Here is a 19,799-nt window from a genome sequence, read left to right as displayed (position 1 = left end):
TTCGATTCCACGCCTTCGGGGCCACTGATTATATGGTCCTGGGGCGAGGTCATGGCCACAATTCCAAATCCGCGGCGAGGATATTGTATGAGCATGGAGTGGTTAGTGACTTTTTTCGCTTTCGGCATCGCATTCCACATCTGTCAGTCCGTGTGCTGATTTTGTCGTGATGCAGCTGACATCGCTGGCGCTGGGCCTCATCGGCCTGTATATTCTGAGACTGACATGGCAATTTTTAAAGCTCAGAAGATTTGCGGGCCCGCCATGGACAGGTCTTAGCAATATTCCTCACAGCCGAGCCATGCTTCGCGGGGACTGCCACAGGTGGTATGCTGATGTGAACAGGAAATACGGTCAGTAGCAACACATCCATCCAGCTGCTGCCAAATTGTTAACCTTGGTGACTTGGGACATCATCAGGCCCCATTGCGAGGGTAGCTCCGAATGTCCTCATCACCTCATCTCCCGAGGTTTGGACACACGTAAACAACACTCCGGGGTACCGACGCTCGCCGTGGTACTACAACGCATGCCGCATCGAGTACCGCCGCGATAATGTCTTTAGTGAGACTGACAACGAAAAGCACGACCGGAGGAGAAAGCAAATGGCCCCCGGCGTATGTCGATATATCCCCTTCATCCACACGTCACCCAAGACAAGAGAGCCCTGGGGCAGGGGCGCATTGAGTTTAATCCCACTGACGACGGCCTGCGACAGTACTCTGGCAGAGAGAACCTTGATCTCGAAGCCTCCATAGACGAATGTCTAAGCCAACTCATACATCTTATCCGTAGTAAATATGTCTCCTCCACAGATAATGCACCGCACATGGATCTAGCCACAAAAATCCAATTCTTGACCCTCGACGTCATCAGCAAGGTCGGGCTCGGCACGGCCTTTGGCATGCTCCAAGCCGACCACGACATCGACGACTATCTCAAGTCCAGCGCCGAAGGTCTCACCGTTGGTAACACAGCCTTGGCCATGGGGTTCAGCTGGCTCGCCCACTCGCCCGTCATCGGGAAATTCATCGCCCCTTCGCCCAAGGACAACAACGGGTTTGGCAAGATGATGGCCACGTGTTTCCGGTACGTGGACCAGCGCGCCGCCAACCCGACAGACAAGCGGTCCGACATGCTGGCGTCGTTTATCCGACACGGCCTGTCTGGCGACGAGTTGAGGACCGAGGCTCTGGAGCAGATCATCGCAGGGTCCGACACCACGGCCACGGCTATTCGGGCGACGCTGCTTCACATCATGACCAATCCGCGCGTCTACGCCAGGCTGCAGCGTGAGATTGACGAAGCCGTGCGTGACGGCCGGGCGCCCGCGCCTGGAGACCGTCTCATATCTGCCGCGCAGGCGAAGCAGCTTCCCTACCTGCAGGCTGTTGTGCGGGAGGCCCTCCGCGTTCACCCTCCCGTCACCAACATCTTTTCTCGCGACGTCCCGGCGACCGGTGACATGGTGACCATTAGCAGCAGTGATGGAACAGAGGCCTTCTTGCCTGGCGGCGTGTCTATTGGCTACTCGGCATACGCCATGCACCGCGACAAGGAAATCTACGGCGACGATGCGGACGCTTTCCGGCCAGAGCGTTGGTTCGAGGCAGATGAGGCTAAATTACGCGTCATGACGGCCACCAACGAGCTCATTTTCGGACATGGCAAGTTCCAATGCCTCGGGAAGAGGGTCGCTCAGGTTGAAATTGGAAAGTTGATATTCGAGGTGAGTGCACCAAAGAAAGAAAGAAAGAAAGGGGGCGGGTGGACCTGTTGTGTGAGATGTGAAAAAAAAAGAGACATGCTGGGCTAACTCTGAAGTCTAGACGTTTCGCAACTTTGACATGGCGGTAGTTGACCCGACCCGGCCGTGGACACTGCAGAATTGCCTCGGGTTGCTTCACATAACAGACATGTGGGTGCAGGTTTCAGAAAGGACGGTTGCCTAATCATCAACGACGGAGATAATGATGAACGTGCCAGAGGTCTCGCCTTGCAAAGCGAGCAGTTTCATGAATGCATGTATCCCACAGCAGGAAAAATTGGCCACCCGCCATCCACAGGCGGATACTAGTATACACAAAAAGGTTACAGAGTCCATGAATGATAAACATCAATCCCTCGCTGATTTTTGAGAAATCCACCTACGGCCTTGCTACCTTGCGACTCTTCCACGTCCTCACGCGGAACAGGTAGTACAGCGTTGCCGTGCCGAAGACGTTGAACACCAGGTAGCACCAGAATATGCCGTAATTGCGCCACCGCTCATCCCAGTAGATCCGGCGAGCCGCCAGGTACTGATCCGCAGAGGAGAGAGCGCAGTACTCGCATCCAGAAGTCGCGTCGGGGTTGTAGAGCGTGCCGGGAGCCTTCTCCAGGAACACGGCCAGGTACGCACCACACGACTGCCCAGGGGGCGGATCGAATACGCTCATCTCGCCCTCGGAGCACACGACGCTGCGTGCGTGAAGCGCCGCGCCGGCGAGGCCGCTCACATAGTACGTAAAGGGGGAGACGCGCCACATGAAGATCCAGAAGCCTGGCAGAGCATCGGGCGGCTGCATGACGCCGTTGAAGATGAAGGACATGCCGAACATGAGCACTGCCAGCATGGCTCCCAGCGCCGGGTCCGGAATCGCGGCCACCACCATCTGCGCAATCGTGGCCGCATACATGTAGAACTGAACGACAAAGAGGAGGATCAAGCCCAGGGTGTCTGATGTGCCGCCGGTGCCGAACACGGGAAAGTAGAAGCATGCCCATGCGCAGATGCCCAGGAGGACCTGCCAGGGCACTTCGACGAGCATCTGGGACAGAATGAAGACTTTCCACGAGTAGACCCTCGACGGGCGCTCGCGGACTTCGTACAGGGCGCGCTGGGCCACGAATTTGGGCATGATCTGGTTGACCAGGGTCGGGAAGATGGTTGCCAGCAGGAAGACGCCAAACAGGGCGTTTTGAAACCCTTGCTGGGTGCGGTCGGCCTTCCAGAAGGAGAATCCTATGAACAGGCCCGAGGCGATACCCAGGGCGAACTTGGTGAAGATGTATTCTGGCTGTCGAAAGTATTGCCTAAACGCACGACCAGCGACGTGGACAAACTGGGCGTGCAAGGGCTGGGCAAACTCGTGGGATACATCCTGATCTGTTGTACTCGCGGCGCGAGAGACGACCTGCTGCCTGTTTAGAGCCTCTAATTCTTCAAGCACCTCGCTGTGCTCCGGGCTTTTGCTCCATTGCTCTGCCCAGTCAATGCCAGTGTCGTCCCTCCCGGATACCATTTCCAGTATATATTCGGCAGGATTCTCTCGCTCGCCGCATCGTCTTACCCCCGCACGAGAAAAGTAATCAATCAGAGTGCTGGACTTGAGCCCCAAGTCTCCAAAATATACAGTCTTGCCTCCTTGTGCCAAGAACAAGAGGCGGTCGAATGTTTGGAACAACAGAGCGCTGGGCTGGTGGATTGTAGCCAGCACTGCCTGTCCGTGATCGGCTAACCGCCGCAGAAACGCGCAGATGGTCCAGGAGCTCTGAGAATCAAGGCCGCTGGTCGGTTCATCGAGAAAGATGAGCAGGGAGGGCTTCGCCGCAAGTTCCACCCCAATGCTCAGCAGCTTCCTCTGTTCCACGTTGAGTCCCTCGCCGGGAGAACCGACCACTGCTTCCGCAAACTCATGCATGCCCAGCATTTGAATCACTTCCTCGACGTACTGGTACTTGTCTGCCTTGGACACGGATCGAGGCTGGCGCAGCACAGCACTGAAGCGCAGCGCTTCTCGGACTGTAGTTGTGCCAAGGTGAAGGTCTTGCTGCTGGACGTAGCCAGCTCGTCTCGGAAACCCAGAAGTAGTCACTTGGCCATTGACCAGGATATCACCGGATACGACTCCGATGGAAACCCTCTGCGCAAGAACATCCAGGAGCGTGGTTTTACCGGCGCCAGATACTCCCATGAGCGCAGTTAGTGTCCCTGGTTTGACCCATCCACTGACATCGTTCAGTAGTCGGCGTGTGCCCTCTTTAACGGGAATGTCATAGTTGAGCGCTCTCCATGTGAGAACGTCTCCATGTCGAGGCAAGTGACCCATCTTGTCGTCGCCGGGAGTCGGGAAAACAGACGCGCGGTCTTTTTCTGGTGCCTCAACATCGCCATGATAAAGACGCTTTGGCGCATGCCCGGGGCGAAAGACTAGAGCCTCGGCCTTGGAGGGTCTCCCCTTGTTGAACTCGGTGGCGGTCAGATATGTAACGTGGAAGAAGACAAGGAAGGCAACCAGAATCCCATAGTTCCGCCACAAGTGAGAGTATTGATAACCATAGTTTGCCCTTAGAAATGCATCGCCAGCAATCGACCGTTGGCCAGGCACCGCGCCGACGGCAGCACATGTGAACGAGTTCCCAGTTCCGTAAGGCGGAACAAGCTGGGCGCAGCCAAACTCGCGTCCGTGGAATTCGTTGCTAAGGAGAGCTTCAAAGGCGTAAAAGATGGGGTTGATCCAACGAATCCACGCGAACCAGGGGTGCATATACGACTGAGGTATCATGAAACCACTGTATACCACTAGGGCAAGTATCAGGATGCCGGCGACTCCCATGGCTTGGCCGACTGTTCTTGTAGCCGCCGCCGCGGAGCGGAAGATCCCAGACATGACCAGGACGGTCGTGATGGGGAAGAGATAAAAGACGAAGAACGGCCCAGGCTCCGCGCGCAAGCCCACGAGAAAATAGAGCACGACGCTAAACAGGGAGCAGCGCAGAAACTTTATCGGCAAGTCTATGATGGAGCTTGCCAGGGCCTCGGTGAATGGGTGCACAAAGGCATATCTGGCCTGCTTTTCGACGATTGGCCTCTGGCTATAGAGCTGCATGATCTCGTTGATGGTGATGAGGGCGTTGATGAGGACGGCAAAGAAGAGGACGGCTCCTTTCTGGAAGAAGGCGTCGCTGGTGTTGGGCGAGTTGTAGAAGATGGACCCGATGATGAAGGACAAGACGAGCTGGACAATGACGGTGGACATGGTAGTCGGCATGTCGTTTCGCATGCGCTGGGACGCTCGGCGCAGACACAGGCGAATCTGCATCGGGAGAGAGAGCAGATATGGACTCGAGGCCCGCGTGTGTCTGGCCTGCTGCTTCTCGTGGCTCTCTTGAAACCTTTGCCCGGCCTTGCCGTCGAGCGGGTGCGCGCGCTCATACGCTTCCATGTCGGCCTTGAGCTTTGCAGCCTCCTTGCTGCGCCTCCAGTATTCCGCAAACTCTGCCGCCGTGCGAGGCACCTTGCCCTCCATGCCTGGCCGCGGTGTGCGTTCGCCCGGGCTCGTGATGCCCGTCAGAAAGTCTGATGCGACTTGTCTGGAGTCGCGATGCCAGCCCATGTCTTCAAAGTACGCAACCGCGTCGCCGCATGGGCCAAAGAAGATCTCGCGGCCCTCGTACAAGACGGCGACCTTGTCGAAGAGGCCGTACATGGACTGCGAGGATTGGTACGCGGCAACAGCGTGACAGGCTCGGCCCAGATCGGCCGACAGCCGCAGGGACTTGATGAACTGAAGTGCCGTCGCCGCGTCAAGGCCCCGAGTGCTGTTGTCCCATGCTCCCACGCGGGCTCTGGAGAGGAACATTTCGGCAATGCTGACTCTCTTGCGCTCGCCGCCGCTGACGCCGTGGACGAAGCTGTCGCCGACCTTGGTGTCAAAGGTGTGCGACAGACCGAACACGGCCATGACAACACTGACCATGGTGTCGACATACTCTTGTCTCGTCAGGTCGGGGGGGCGCTGACGTGGTACACGGGCGGCCGCGGCAAAGGAGAGGGTTTGGCCAACTGTTAGATGCGGGAAATGCTCATCTTCTTGATTCCTTGGTCGAAATTCACGCGGCTTGCAGAGGGTATTGATGCGCAAATCTGTATTCCATATGCGCGGGTCAACCGAGAACCGTACAAAGATTTGGGATCCTGTCCATTGAATTGCCAAACGCCAGTCCACTGGATGATTGGATCTGGCGTCTCCGTTGCGTACCGTGGAAAGGGTTTTGTGGACGTAGTAGAGGCATTGAAACAAGCATGGAAGGACATACGCCATGACTTCTTTAGCATTCCCGCCACGGTTGACCCGGTCAATCAACGCTTGGTGGTTGGGCCCGACGACGATGCATCGGTGGAGGAGTGGCTGCAGAGCTCGTTTGAAGTCCACGACGGTATTACAGCTGATCAACTCTTCTCTAACTCATCACACTTCACTTCTTGCGTGACACAAACGAACTTGCGATACAGGCAATGCATGCCCTCTTGGACGGCCGCGGCATGTTGTATCTTTTCGATGCCCTCTTCAAGAGCCTGTCCAAGCAGCCAAAAGATGAACAGACTAACGGCAGTACTTGCACCAGCAGTCCAAATCTTGCAAGACCGCTGGAAGAGTGGCTCAAGTTTTCGCAAAGTCCATCGCAGGAGAATATCGAGGATGCGCGAGATTTGTTTAAGCGTTTCGTGCAAGACAAGCCAGTTAGACTACCCGAAGTGGACTTGAGACGCACACCTGGTCGGCCAGTTCACAGAGAGCTGTCTTTAAGCGAGAAAGATTCGCACAGGGTTGTTGATGCTTGCAGGATTAAGGGCTTAACTGTTACCACAGCTTGGCACGCTGCCTTGGCCATAGCAGTCCAGGTATGTGTCCTTTGATCTAACTCAAGAACGGTACAAAGAAGTATCAACACTAATCATGTTACAATAGAGAATTCAAAAAGAAAAAGGTGAAGCGGGCACAACATACACTCAATTCACCACTATTGATCTACGACGTTGGTTTCCAGAGCCTTTCCGCGCCCACCAGCACTCCATTGGCAGTCTTCAAACAGCGCTTCCATTTGCGGTCGATCTCGGCAAGGAAAGCAACTTTGACAAAATTTCTCAATGCCTTCAAAAGGATTATAAAAAGCCGTTTACTTTCGCACACGATGATGTCAGCTGTCTCGTCCCCGGTATGGCCATGTATAAGCAAATGCTTGCGGCCGGCCAGGTACCCCCAACCAGCACGCGATACCTCTCAAGTATGGGTGTCGTTGATGATTTTATCAGTCCTCGTTATGGATATTGGGAGCTTACCAAGTATTGGGTTAGCTCGACCATGTTGACGGGTGATTTCCAGGTCTACCTCTGGACTTGGAGGGGACAGATGGTGTTTAGTGCGTGTTACAATGAGGCGTTCTATGGAGCGGCGCGAGTCGATGGTATCTTGAAGGCGATTCGAGATGAAATGGAGAAGGGACTGGGCGTTTTGTAGATTCGGAGACTGGACAATGTTACCCTGTTCAACGACAGGCGTTCGTTGCTGGACCTGTAATTGAGGCCAATGAACCAACTAGGTACATGCTTTTTGTGATCAACATGACGGACATTACTTCAACAGGTCGCTGACGCTGCCCAGCTTGCTCGACAGGCAGCTCCTACGGCCAACAGCCAAGTTTCTCCGTTTATCAGCTCTCATCTGGAGGTTGCCAAGAATCATCTTCGCATAGCGGAACAGACATGGCTTCGAGATCAAGTGCCATATTTTATGAAGAGCCTGAACCCGGACCTGATTCGCATCTCCAGTCCTTCCGCCTGGTCGCTTACAACCACAAGTTATAGTTTTGAAAAGAAAGAAAAATCACCAAGGAGCTGTGCCCGGTGCACCGCTTGAAGGCTGGCCATCAAGAACGGCAATTTTTACGCCATTACTGTCTGGTGTATATTATCTATCCAACAAGATTAACCAGCCAGGCAGATCTCGCCGTATCGATATCTACATCTGCATGCAACAACCGACGTTGTTTTACACTAGGAGGCGAGTTATAGGTCAAGCGTTAACGTCCGCGAGGATTCTGGCTGGGTAGATTTCGCACGTGTACTGCGGAATCGTGTTGATTTAGAAATTATCCTCCTACAAAAGGGCAGGCTTGACTCTATAGACATATGTCCACAGCAATAGACTTAAAACTTAATAGACATACAGTCGGGGAGTCGTCGGCGTGCGAATACACCACCGCGCATGTTCAGTTATCCATGTGCACATCGACGACAGGCATAAGCTTGCTTCAGGAAGTCTAACCGGTTAATTTCTTGACTTAATTCTAGATGAGAAGAATTTAGCAACCATCAGGAGGTTGGAGTGGTTAGACTAGCGTACAGTTGCAGAATGGATTATCCATGGGAAGACATATCGGGAACGAGACTGTCATCAGACCGACTTGCTAGATATGGGGGGTCATCAATAACCAGGCAACTATGTACATCCCCAAAGGGTAATAAAAGTTAATTTGAGAGGGATAAGGCGGAACAAACGGAGACTAATAATCAGATATATAAATATAATTGCTATCACACTATAGCAGGCTCCTTGTCTAGATAAGAAAGATCCAATAGTAGCGCAAAATCGCTCATAATTTTTTCTAGAATCAAGTAGAGTCGTGCTTAATTAACTCAGCAGTAAGCTCAGCTACGGCATATAGGGTGCTTGTCAAGTGACCGCAGACTTGATAAGGAAGAATGGAAGCATCAACCACACGGACGTTAGAGGTGCCGTACACCTTCAGCCTGTTATCAACAACACCCCCCTTCTCACGGGGCATCATGGCAGCAGTTCCCACGGGGTGGAAGTTTGAGCGGTCTATCAACGGAAGGTTTAGCTATAGCCATGACTTTTTTTCTTGGTCGGGAAACTTACAGTGCCCGTCCAATAGCCACGCTTTCCATGAAGCATCAGAGGCATTATTTCCGATAACGGCAGGGTCGGGAATAGTCACACGCTCGACGAGCTTCCCAAGGGGTCCAGCACTAAACGAGGCACGAATGTACTTGGCCAGCGCAACCATGCTGTCCATATCCCAGTCCAACATGAAGAAGTTGGGGTTAATAATGGGCATCGCCTTAGGGTCAGCTGAGGAGATGTGCACATTACCGCGAGAGAAGGGAAGAAGAGTCCAATACTCGGAGAAGACAGCGTTACCCCCTTCAGCGCCGTAGAGGATCTCGGCGATGGGGGTACGCTGCTTGAAAATAAGGTCGTGCTGGACCTGAAACAGCTCCTCTAGATCTGAAGCCTTCATGACGCCGTTGCTGACCTCGGCAGTGACTTTGGCATAATCCTTAATTTTCTTTTGTATAGACAGGGCCAGGGATTCGGTCTGGTTGCCGTAGATGTCGTACACGTTGGGGTACACGACGTGCATCCCGCTAGTCATGCTGGCCTTGACAGCAGCGCCCGACTCGGCATTGGTTTGATCCTGGAGGTTCTCGCCCACGGTGGGAAGATTTACCTGGACAGGAATTTTGTGCTTCTCAAGGAGGGTGGCACCACCAATACCGGACAACTCGAGAATCCCTGGAGACTTGAGGGCTCCGGCCGAGACAATGACCTCCCGGTTGGCAGACATGACCGACGTCGTTCCGTTTGCCAAAGTAACCTCGACTCCGGACGCGGTGACATGGCCACTATTGTCAGCCTTGTCCTGCCAGACAATGCGGTTGACAAAGGTGTCCACCAGAAGATGCAGATTGTCGCGGGAGGCAACAGGCCAGTAGTATGCGCGGGCGGCATCTTCACGCACGTTGGCCGCCACATTGATAGTGGAAGGAAAGATGTTGAAACCGCGCATCTTCCCGCCATTGACATCCTCAACCCAGGGGATGCCCAGTCCATTAATGGTGGCATTGAGAATCCCGGTGAAGTCATTGTCGGGGATATCATAGAAACCAACATCCAGAGGGCCAAACGTACCATGAAGGGAGGGATTATAGGATGCGCCCTTGGAGACCTGGTTCTGGCTGGGAATGGTCAAATTCTCACTCTGCAGATAGTAAGGCAGCAGTTTCTTCCATGTCCAGCCCTCGTTGCCGATGGTCTGCCATGCATCAATCTGGACATCTTCGGCTCTGGTGTAGGCCATTCCTTGATGATAAGATTAGATTGACTTTTATGCCATCTTAAAGAAACCGTTTAAAGGGAAAAAAAAAAGAAAAGGGGGGGGTTAGTACCGTTAATAGCACTAGTTCCAGCCACGGCTTTACCGGCACGATAAACTAACTCTCTATTGCCCCCATAGGTCTGGTTGACGCTTTTGTATTGCCAGTCGATATCCGTGCCGAACGCTAGTCCATAGCCACCGACGTTGGTGACATTGGGGTTATTGAGCACCGAGTTACCTGCCTCAATCACGAGCACGGAGACATTAGAATCTTCCGACAAGCGGTTAGCAACGACCAGACCGCTAGTACCACCACCAATAATGATGTAGTCGTATTTGGAAGTGGTTTTGATCTGGTGAGTGGGACAGGCCAAGGTGGCCGTCAAAGTACTGAGAAGAACGAGTTGACGAAGCATAGTAAAAGACTGTATTGGATACATTGGTTGGAAGAAAAGCACTGCTGCTTCTCTCATGCGGTTTTATATCCCCAAGATTGTTATTTCCATCTTGTACTAATACCACAATGACTTTGACTCCTCTTATGTCGAGACTTAGCGGTGGAGACTATCATGCCATTAACACGAAATGTCAGACGTAATTGCATGAAAAAGTCTCAACGAGCCGGCAGTTTTCCACTTGTCCCAGCATGCCGGTAGGAGCTAGCTAAACTGGTACGTTTTCCCGGATGATCGGCGCGTCAACTCAGCCTACAAATTCCAGACTTCATTAAATTGCAGGATTGGGCAGAATCAGGGACTGAGCCAGTGTGTGGGATCCTCGCCTCCACCTGACTAAAGGATTGTCAGAAGTCCCGCAATCTTCCATCGAATTAATTCTCATTTCTAGCTTCTCGCATAATAGAGATTAACTGCGATAGGAAAGTGTCGACGGGTAGATACCGAGACCCACAGTCTGTTATCTATGGAAATCCAAAAATCGCTCAATATGCCAAGCTTTGTACTTGCTCCACAGGATCTTTGAGGATAATCGTCTACTACAATATCAAAAGGCCTCACTAGTAAATACAGGGGCTGAAACCATAGTCCGGGAATGCCTTGGGACTCGGCGCAATATCCGAGCTCACCCACTTTACTCGGGCCGATCTCCCAAAGATCTTACCAAGCATTTCAAGCTGAAGAAACCATCATCGAGCCGGGAGCTATCACAAACGCCATCAACTACCACATAGGACATATGCCTGCGCCATCTTTCTAAGAATCAATTGCATTGTCTTTCGTGGCAAGTCTATCGCGGTCCTTACAGACTTCAAAACTTTCATCGCCAGACGCAATCGAGCCAAATTACATGTCGGGTTCTGTTTGAGCTTCCCGTGACGTTCCAATCTATCGACATCACACTGGAGTTCCTCTGCAAGAGCAGTTCCTTGCAGCCTCGCAAATTTGGTCGCTACTGCTACACTCACAAGTCTCACGATCGTGGTGCATGTTCCAGTAATTTGGAGAAGAGATTGTCCTTAAGCGCACGAGGGTTGATAGCGTTCTTGAAATCAGGCTTGGTATGAGATATTTGGATGTACTTCAGGCCCCGCCGCGCGGACTCCGGATTCGCCGCAAACGCTCGGGTTTCGGACGCTCGGATTTCGGACGCTCGGATTTCGGGCGCTCGCTTGCCAAAACTGTCCTCTAGTTTGCCTCTACTCTCAAATCCATCTAGATACTGCAGCCCAAAACCGTATTAGATCGTCTGCTTTCCGAGCATAATATCACGCCTGGTGGTATTCTCGGTATCATTTTTGGAGAGTGCTCCGCAGATCCCAGCAAGTATACATGCTTGATGCTTCCGAAGGTTTGTTTCAGGCTAGATGTCACCACAGCCGCCAGGTATATACGCTAAAATTATATTATAACGGCCAATCTTGCCGGTTGACTATACGTTATTGCCCGCCGCAGCCCTTCCAACTCCATCACCATCCCCATCATGGTCGATTTCCTCACAAATGTTTTTGAATATCTCCTTGACAGGCTAAGTTTCCAGTAGCACGGCAGATATAATGCTAGTCTTGAAGTCACAAAGTCTGGGTGGCGATGTAGGAGGCATCATACCTATGCATGCTGAGGGAGACAGCCAGGCGTAATTCCACCCCCTGCAGCTGGAATTACTCGAGATAGAAGCTGCGAAGTCCGACCGGTTGTCAGTCTTGACTCTTAGGTCCTAATTTCAGGAAGAGAAAAGTGGAGATTTACCAGAATCTTTACGCTACCGCAGTCATTACAAAATACAGAGCTCCTTGGACCGATTTGAGGCGTTCAAGCAAGTATGTCAACTAACGATAAGACAGCGAGTGTGCCAATGCATATACATAGACCGTCACCAAAATGTGTGTACAGTACAGTACTCCAGGCTATATAATGTGCAGGCCTGATACCCTTGTGATCCCGATAGCCCCAAACGCGTCGGGCGGCACACGGCATGACAAGCTCACGCACTCTCGTGCACATTTCGTTTACGTACACGGGTTGAGCCAGGCCACAGATAGACTACATCAAGAGTGCAACTTTTTTTTTTTCTTTTACCTGTCCACGCCTAGCTTTTTCCATCCGGCTCGTGCGAGATGGCAACTTCGTCAGAATGGCCACTGAAGGAGGTGGTCGTGCCACAGTCGGTATTATTGCCAACACATTCAGCGCCAAGTAGGTACCTTCCGCAGCAATTACGTGGGCGCCGACTAGATATCGAACAGTGATCCAACCTTTGATTTTTCAGGTAGTATTTAAGTTAAATTTTGTGCGTAATCTGTCTGTTTCTAACATTTTCCTCGGGGAGAGAGCGAGGTACTTGGAATGTGTATCGGAGTCCTTAGGGTCAACGGACTTGGTGTTTTGGAGGTTCTCACAAAACTTATTGCGAAAGGGATTATATAAAGCAACTCTAGCCACTCCAGTAAATTGATAGCAATCTCTCATGTTGCTTGGTGTAATGAAAAGAAACTTCCTACAACCATGCTCTACACATTCGTCCTCATTAATCTCGCTGCCTTGGCTGTCGCTACAAAACAGAGCATAAGACCATGGCAAGTTCCAGCCCCAGATGATTCTCGCAGTCCCCCCCCCCCCCCCCCAATGTTAAACCCACTAACTAATCATGGCTACCTGTACGTTCCAAATCGTATAACGTGAAAAATACTCTAGCAAAGCTAACCAATCAGACCACATGACGGCCAAAACCTCACGGCACAGCAGCTTGGCAATGCTATGGCCCAAGGCCTAAATTTAGGCCCCTTGTATAGCAAGGAGCCTGCGAGTGCGTTTATGCTTGCCTGGAGTAAAAATACCTTTAACCTTGAGGACCTTAATGCACCCGGTATCATACAGCAAATTGCCTCCCCAACACGCAATGGTGTGACGCCTACAGAGAAGAATATCGCCGTGGTTCCCGCACAGGTATCTGCCCTTCTGGATGATGGTCAAAGATGATAGTGAAACAGTTTACCTTGTCGCTGTCTCTCGCGCGAAAAGTCGCGCCCGTATAAAGGCATTATCCGCGCCATATACAATACCAAGCCAACGTGAAGTATAAGGGTTGGGGCAGACTGGCCTGTCGCTATGAATAATAAAAAATGGTCAGGTCAAGCACCATCTGCTCCTAGCATGCCCTCTATGCAGACCTGGAAAGCGCCCAAGGACCGCGTAAAAGCTCAAATGGTTCACAGAGGAGAGATTGCCCGAGGAGTTGGGGTGAAAGAGTCCAGAGCGAACTATAGGTGTACTAGATTTAGCGCCAGTTGTGGCGGCGCTGTTACGAGTGAGAAGGCAACCTTAGATACAATGGATATGCTTTAGAAGCTACCTACATTGTTGTTTTGAGGGTTACAAGCTTAGTGGTGATACATAGTGTTAGTAATGTAAGTACTCCCAAAATGGACGTGGATCATCTAAGTTCTGACCATGTTTACCTTTGTCTGCGGGGAGAGACTATGCTTGTTGACTGGACTTGGGGTAGCATTGGTCAATCACTTCTATACACCTATGTGACAACTCAGACGGATATGGAAATACCGACATTTGACAACGTTCTTGGTTGCTACTAAGTCCTAAGTCTACCACTCGTCATCAGACCAAGTAGAGGACTTGATCTATTGTCGTCGCCGAAGAAGAGTGGAAAATCCATTGAACCGCGGTCTATGCTCCGTCCCGGCTCTTTGCAGACGTAAGTTGAGCAGATCTTTCTGACAATTAAGCGGCCACAAATACGCCGGCTCATAATTCTCGATCCCGGACTATTACGACAGAAATTCTACATGTGCCACCGCCTACTTTACCTTATCCGTGGTAAATAGCTTGTAGCTGCCTTCTGGAACGGCGCCTAGGCCCCGCAAGCCTTTCTAGATCGTGTAGAACGTAGTTTAACGGGGGTTTAGTAGCCTTGGATAGTTTATTCCTTTATTTTAACCACGGCCAGAACCTTGTAATTCCGTCTGTGACTGCTCGTCTAGATTAAAGCCGGTACAGTATGCTTGAAGACCCTATTCGGATTATCCTCTGCTTTCATCTGTTTCAGTTCAGCCAACTTATCACCGTATGTTTTCTCCCTGTCCAGGAGTTCTGGGGCCGTGAGCGGGAGATACGTTCCTCCCATACAGTCCTTGCAGGCAAAGAAACGATTTCGAGCCTTAAGAGCCCAGCTCGCTGCTTGTTTAAACGTATTACGTTAGCAGCTATAAAAGCAAATTAAAGAGTGGAATTGTCCTTAATTAAAGCTATTTAGGTACGGAAAATAGGTTCTTATTTATAAATATTAAGGTTATTTAATAGGTTACCTAAAAAGTTAGTAATTTAAGGGTTTTTATAATATTTAGCTATTAAAGGTCTAGCTTTAATATAATAGTAATACGAGCTTTTTTTTAAAGCTTTTCGTATAATTAAAAGGTAGCTATTTAAAGCGTTTTAGGGCTTTTTAAAGTCTCTAATAAATAATAGCCTTTTTCTATTAAAAGGGGCCTTTAGCATTAATACACCTCTTTAATTAGGTTAATAGTTAGCTATTAAAGCTATTAATAGCTATTAAGGTAAGCTAAATTATTATATTATATTATAGGCTTTAAATAATTTAATTAAAGGTTTAGCTATTAAAAAAGCTTAAATATTACGATAATCTCTTTAATTATATGTGTAAAAGCTAATAATTTAACTTTAATAAATAATATTATAACTATATTTTACTTATTTATTTATTTATTTATTTATTTGAGTACCCTAGAGCTATTATAAGCTATTCTAGTACTTTTACATGTAATTTAAGTAGGAAAACCCTTTATATAAGAAGAAAAACCCCCTTACTTTTATTTTAAATTATCTTTACCTTACTATAACCTATAATTATATAAAGCGTATTTTAAATTATATAGGTTAAAGGTACCTATTAAGCTAGCTAATTTAATAGTAGTTTATTAAAGTATATATAGTAAAGGTTTAGGCTAAGTTTAGGTTAGCTTTAATACGTTAATTAAATAGCTATTTTAGTATTTAAGTATTTAAGGCTATTACGTAGTTTTCTTTAGGTATTATATTATATTATATTATTTTAAGCTTAACGTAATACTATATTTTAAATATTTTTATTATAATTAATATATTATAATAAACTTTACTTTATTTTTACTTTTAAAGCTATTTAACTAAGCTTAATTAACTATTATTAATTATTTAAAGCTTATTATAGCTTTTATAAGAGCTTTAAATTAAGCTATTAATTTTCCTTTCTTTCTTTCTTCTTTAAACCCTTAATTTTTATACGTATAACCTCTTTTTATAGCCTTTAATATTAAGCTAGCCTTATAATAGCTCTTAGCTCTCTTTATAAGCTTATTAAAGCTATACTTATATTAGCTTATTTTTTAGGTGTTTTTTAGGTGAATTTAACTAATACGCGTTATTTTTTTAGGCTTTTTCTTATCTTTTATAACTTTTATAAGCTTTTTTTAATTTAAGGTAAGTTCTTACCTAACGTTAGCTTAATATTAAGCGTTTCTTTCTCTTATTTTATTTATTATTTTTAATTATATATTAGTTTATTTTACTTTATATATTTACTTAACTTTAACTTAATCTTAATATCTTTCTATTAATATTTTATAAAAGCTTATTATTTTTAAAATAATTATGCTTAATATTACCCTTAAGGTACGTTTTAATTAATTAATTAAGTCTAGTTTAGTAATAATATTAACTTAGCTATAAAAGAATAGCCCTTTTAAGGGTAAGATACTTATAGAGCTCTTACAAATATAGTAAATACAAGTGTATTGTGTATTGTATTTTATATTATATTGTATTTTCGTGTATTATATTTAAATACATTATACTATATAACTAAAATACCTATAAATATATTATAAGTAAAAAAAACCCTTGTTTTTTTAAACTTAAGATTATAAGGCTAATTATAAGGGTTATAAGAGAAAATTCTATATCATTTAAAAGAGCTAAATTAGCTCTTTAAAATGCCTTACTTTTTTTTACTATAAGTCATTATCTTTCAAAGTTATAAGCAATTAAAAATTCGCCTCACTTTACTTACTTTTTATTTTAAGACATAACTTTAAAGCTTGATATCTCGCTTAATATCCACATTTTAAGGTTAATTTTTAAAGATTTAAAATCACGTGATTTTTAGCTTTATTTTAATATATAATATGCTTATGTAAGCATTTATTTCTATTATTAGATATTTTATAGCCTTATAATACATTTATAGGTATTCTTATCTTATAATGTATTGTAATATATTATAATACAATACATTATAATATAGTATAGTAAAAAATACAAAAAATATAATACATTTAAAGGTCTAGATACTTACACTTACCTAGAAGAAAAAGGCTATTAAGTAAAAGGTTACTATAAGTACCTCTATTTCACTTCGGCCTAGTATTATATTAATATTCGTATAGGTTAACGCTTAGCGTTAAATTCTATGTTTACTTTATATAGCTTAAGTTATTATTAACGTAAAGAAAAGCTAAGCTTATCTTTATTATATTATTTTTAATAAGATTATTCTTATACCTTAACTTTAGTTTAGCTTTACTAACTCTTATAAAATCTAGTATTATTACTTACTTTAATTATTAGGTTTATAATTATCTTTACTTAAAGGTAAGTTAAGTTTAATTTAACCTTAACCTATAATCTTATTATTTTTATATATTAATTAATACTTTATAGGTTTTTATTAATATTAAAACCTATTTAATTTTACCTTAACTTTAAGATAAGCTTATTAAGCTTATTAATACTTTTAAGCCTTAAGTATATACCTTTATTATACCCTTAACTCTAGCTTTAATTTAGTTTTAGTTTTCGTTTAAATTAAAGGCTAATATAACTATTCTTTAAAAACTACGTAATAAGCTTAAAATTAAGGCTACTACTAGCCTAGTATTACGAACGTTACTATATAAGACGCGGGAAGCTAGACTATACTAGTAAGGGAAGATATAGCTACTAATTAATAAGAATATTAGGTTATATAATAGCTTATTAAATCGTATAAATAATCTAATAAGACGGGATTATTAGAATTATTAGGTAATTTAAATAATCTAGAATTATAATAAAGAGATAAACAAGTACTTAAAAAGAGGGTATTTTTATAATTAGGTAATTTAAATCTCTATTAATTAATTTAAGTAATAGTTTTATTATTAAGAGTTATACTTTTAATAGCTTTATTATAATATTACTTAAAAGCTACTTTATAGTATTTAACTTAACTTACTTTTTAAGAAATAAATCTACTATACCTTAAAACTTAAGCTATTATTATATTTTAATTAATTTTATTTAATAAGTTACCTTAAAACTATAAGTAATAATAACTTTTAAGATATTTACTTTAAGTAAAAAGACTATTAACCTTAAGAAAATAATAAAGTATCTTTATAATAAGATTATTAAAATAAAAAAGTAAAATTAATAGCTTTTTAAATAATAGAATAACCTTTATAAAAAGCTTAATAAGTAAAAAAAGAAACTTATAATAATTTATAAAATTATACTTATAACTCTTATAAATACTTATAATATATTAAAATTTCTTAAATTAAAATTATATAATAATTATAAAAGTAATATTAAGAACTTTCTTATATAAGTTTAAGCTTACCTTTAAGTTAATAAGAAAATTTATAAGATACTTAAATTATAAATTCTTTATATTAATAATCTTTTAATTAAAAAGATAATAAAATAATAAAAGTTAACTTTTTATATATATTTTAAGTATAATATTAAAGTTAAAGTAAAAGTTATTTATATTTTCTTTAATTATAAAACCTTTAAAGAATAACTTTTTATTATACTTAAAAATTCTAATAAGTATAAGAAAGCTATATAATAACTTACTTAACTTAAGTAAATTAAATTTATAGCTTATTATATTAAGAAATTTAAACGTATTATAATAAAACTTAATTAAAATATTAAACTTAAAATAAAAGGTTTTTATTAAAAACTTAAAGAAAAAGTAAAGAATAATATTTATTAAAAAGATTATTTTAAGTTATTTAATAACTTTATTAAAATAATTATTAAGATAAATAATTATTTATATAAATAATATTAAGAAAGAAATAATAAGAATTATTAATTTTATATTAAGTATAATAAAGCTAATAATAATAGATTATAATAAACTTTTATTATATATAAATATTATATTAAACTTATAAAACTTAATATTATAAATAAGAAAAAAGAGAAGACTTATTATAATTATAATAAAATTAAATACTTTATAGATAAATATAAAGCCTTAAAAAAGCTATAAAAGTTAATTTTTAAAGGTAAGAAACTTTATATTATAAACTAAAAAAACTTACTTATATAAAATCTTAATATAATAAGTAAAAAAGAAAACCTTATATTAATAAATAATATTATTTTAGATAAAATTTAGAAATTTAAAACCTAATTAATATTTAATAACTTTTCAAAATATTAAATACTTTTATTAAAAAGTAAATCTTTATTAAAGTTAATTTAAAAGAAAAAGAATTATTTAATTAAGAAAGATAAACTTAAAATTAAATATAAACTTTTTATTTAACCTTTTATTATAATAATAATTATTATATATACCTTAATAGTAAGTAAAAAAGTAAATAGTTTTTATAAGAGTAATAAAAAAAAAGAACTTTTATAATATAATTAAAATTATAATAAATTAATTTAAAGATATTAAATAAAAAATTATATTATATTAAGAATAACGTATATATTACTTAAATTATAAGCTTATAATATAAGAAGAAAGAGAATTATATAATTATAAGTAACTTACTTAACTTAAGTTTAATTAATATAAATAATAAATTAAGTAACTATTAAGAAAGCTTTAATAATACGTTAAAAAATAACTATTAATAATAGCACTTAAAATAACGTATTAAAGAATAATATAAGAATAAAATTAATAAATTAAAAAATAATAGCTATTATTATAATTAAAATTAATTTCTTAATAAAAATCTAATAGGTTTTTATATATTATAAATATTAATAGTATAATATACCTGATAATTAATATAATTATAATAAAATAAAAGATTTAAGTAATAATTAATAATAAAGTATAAGAAAATTTTATCTTATTAAATCTTATTAATAAATTATAATTACCTTAAATACTTAAAAATAAGCTTTATTAACTTATAATTATAAAAGAAATTATAATAAAGTATAACTAAAAAGTAATTAATATAAAAGTAACGTAACTTCTTATTAATATATAAGATATAAAATATTAGGTTATATTAAGTATTATAATAATTTTAAAATATAATATTATATTAAGAATATTTTAGTTATAAGTAAGTAATTTATAAGTTAATT

At 42.6% G+C, this 19,799-nt stretch overlaps 4 protein-coding genes across 4 annotated transcripts; 2 read left to right on the top strand and 2 right to left on the bottom strand.

Annotated features, from left to right (window-relative positions):
• Positions 1-2: 2 nt before the first annotated feature.
• Positions 3-2,232, top strand: J3458_022220 (uncharacterized protein). Its single transcript, XM_066123006.1, has 5 exons — positions 3-101; positions 176-353; positions 421-617; positions 719-1,729; positions 1,830-2,232. The coding sequence occupies exons 1-5, from the start codon at positions 33-35 to the stop codon at positions 1,950-1,952; spliced, it is 1,578 nt and encodes a 525-aa protein (XP_065972228.1). The 5' UTR covers positions 3-32; the 3' UTR covers positions 1,953-2,232.
• On the bottom strand, positions 2,148-5,741 carry J3458_022219 (uncharacterized protein; the record flags this gene model as incomplete). The annotated part of the gene is made up of 1 exon (XM_007817749.2): positions 2,148-5,741. One exon carries the CDS (start codon positions 5,739-5,741, stop codon positions 2,148-2,150), a length of 3,594 nt encoding a protein of 1,197 aa, XP_007815940.2.
• A 539-nt stretch (positions 5,742-6,280) lies between these two features.
• Positions 6,281-7,321, top strand: J3458_022218 (uncharacterized protein; the record flags this gene model as incomplete). Its single annotated transcript, XM_007811025.2, has 2 exons — positions 6,281-6,667; positions 6,735-7,321. 2 exons carry the CDS (start codon positions 6,281-6,283, stop codon positions 7,281-7,283), a joined length of 936 nt encoding a protein of 311 aa, XP_007809216.2. The 3' UTR covers positions 7,284-7,321.
• A 926-nt stretch (positions 7,322-8,247) lies between these two features.
• On the bottom strand, positions 8,248-10,429 carry J3458_022217 (uncharacterized protein). Its single transcript, XM_066123005.1, has 3 exons — positions 10,016-10,429; positions 8,706-9,929; positions 8,248-8,648 (listed from the first exon to the last, which is right to left on the bottom strand). Exons 1-3 carry the CDS (start codon positions 10,416-10,418, stop codon positions 8,437-8,439), a joined length of 1,839 nt encoding a protein of 612 aa, XP_065972227.1. The 5' UTR covers positions 10,419-10,429; the 3' UTR covers positions 8,248-8,436.
• Positions 10,430-19,799: the final 9,370 nt, after the last annotated feature.

Source organism: Metarhizium acridum, assembly GCF_019434415.1.
Source record: "Metarhizium acridum strain ARSEF 324 chromosome Unknown scaffold_587, whole genome shotgun sequence".
Classification (NCBI taxonomy): Eukaryota; Fungi; Ascomycota; class Sordariomycetes; order Hypocreales; family Clavicipitaceae; genus Metarhizium; species Metarhizium acridum.
The sequence above is the reverse complement of the archived record's forward strand: the minus strand, read 5'-3'. Positions and strand labels throughout refer to the sequence as shown.

Bases quoted from the DNA above. Each gene is read 5' to 3' on its own strand.
- J3458_022220 (XM_066123006.1), top strand. From the start codon at position 33: ATGGTCCTGGGGCGAGGTCATGGCCACAATTCCAAATCCGCGGCGAGG. The intron at 102-175 runs GTTAGTGACTTT...GTCGTGATGCAG, and splicing joins TATTGTATGAGCATGGAGTG to CTGACATCGCTGGCGCTGGG. The intron at 1,730-1,829 runs GTGAGTGCACCA...TCTGAAGTCTAG, and splicing joins TTGGAAAGTTGATATTCGAG to ACGTTTCGCAACTTTGACAT.
- J3458_022217 (XM_066123005.1), bottom strand. From the start codon at position 10,418: ATGAGAGAAGCAGCAGTGCTTTTCTTCCAACCAATGTATCCAATACAG. The intron at 9,930-10,015 runs GTACTAACCCCC...CTTATCATCAAG, and splicing joins TGGAACTAGTGCTATTAACG to GAATGGCCTACACCAGAGCC. The intron at 8,649-8,705 runs GTAAGTTTCCCG...TTCCGTTGATAG, and splicing joins GTGGCTATTGGACGGGCACT to ACCGCTCAAACTTCCACCCC.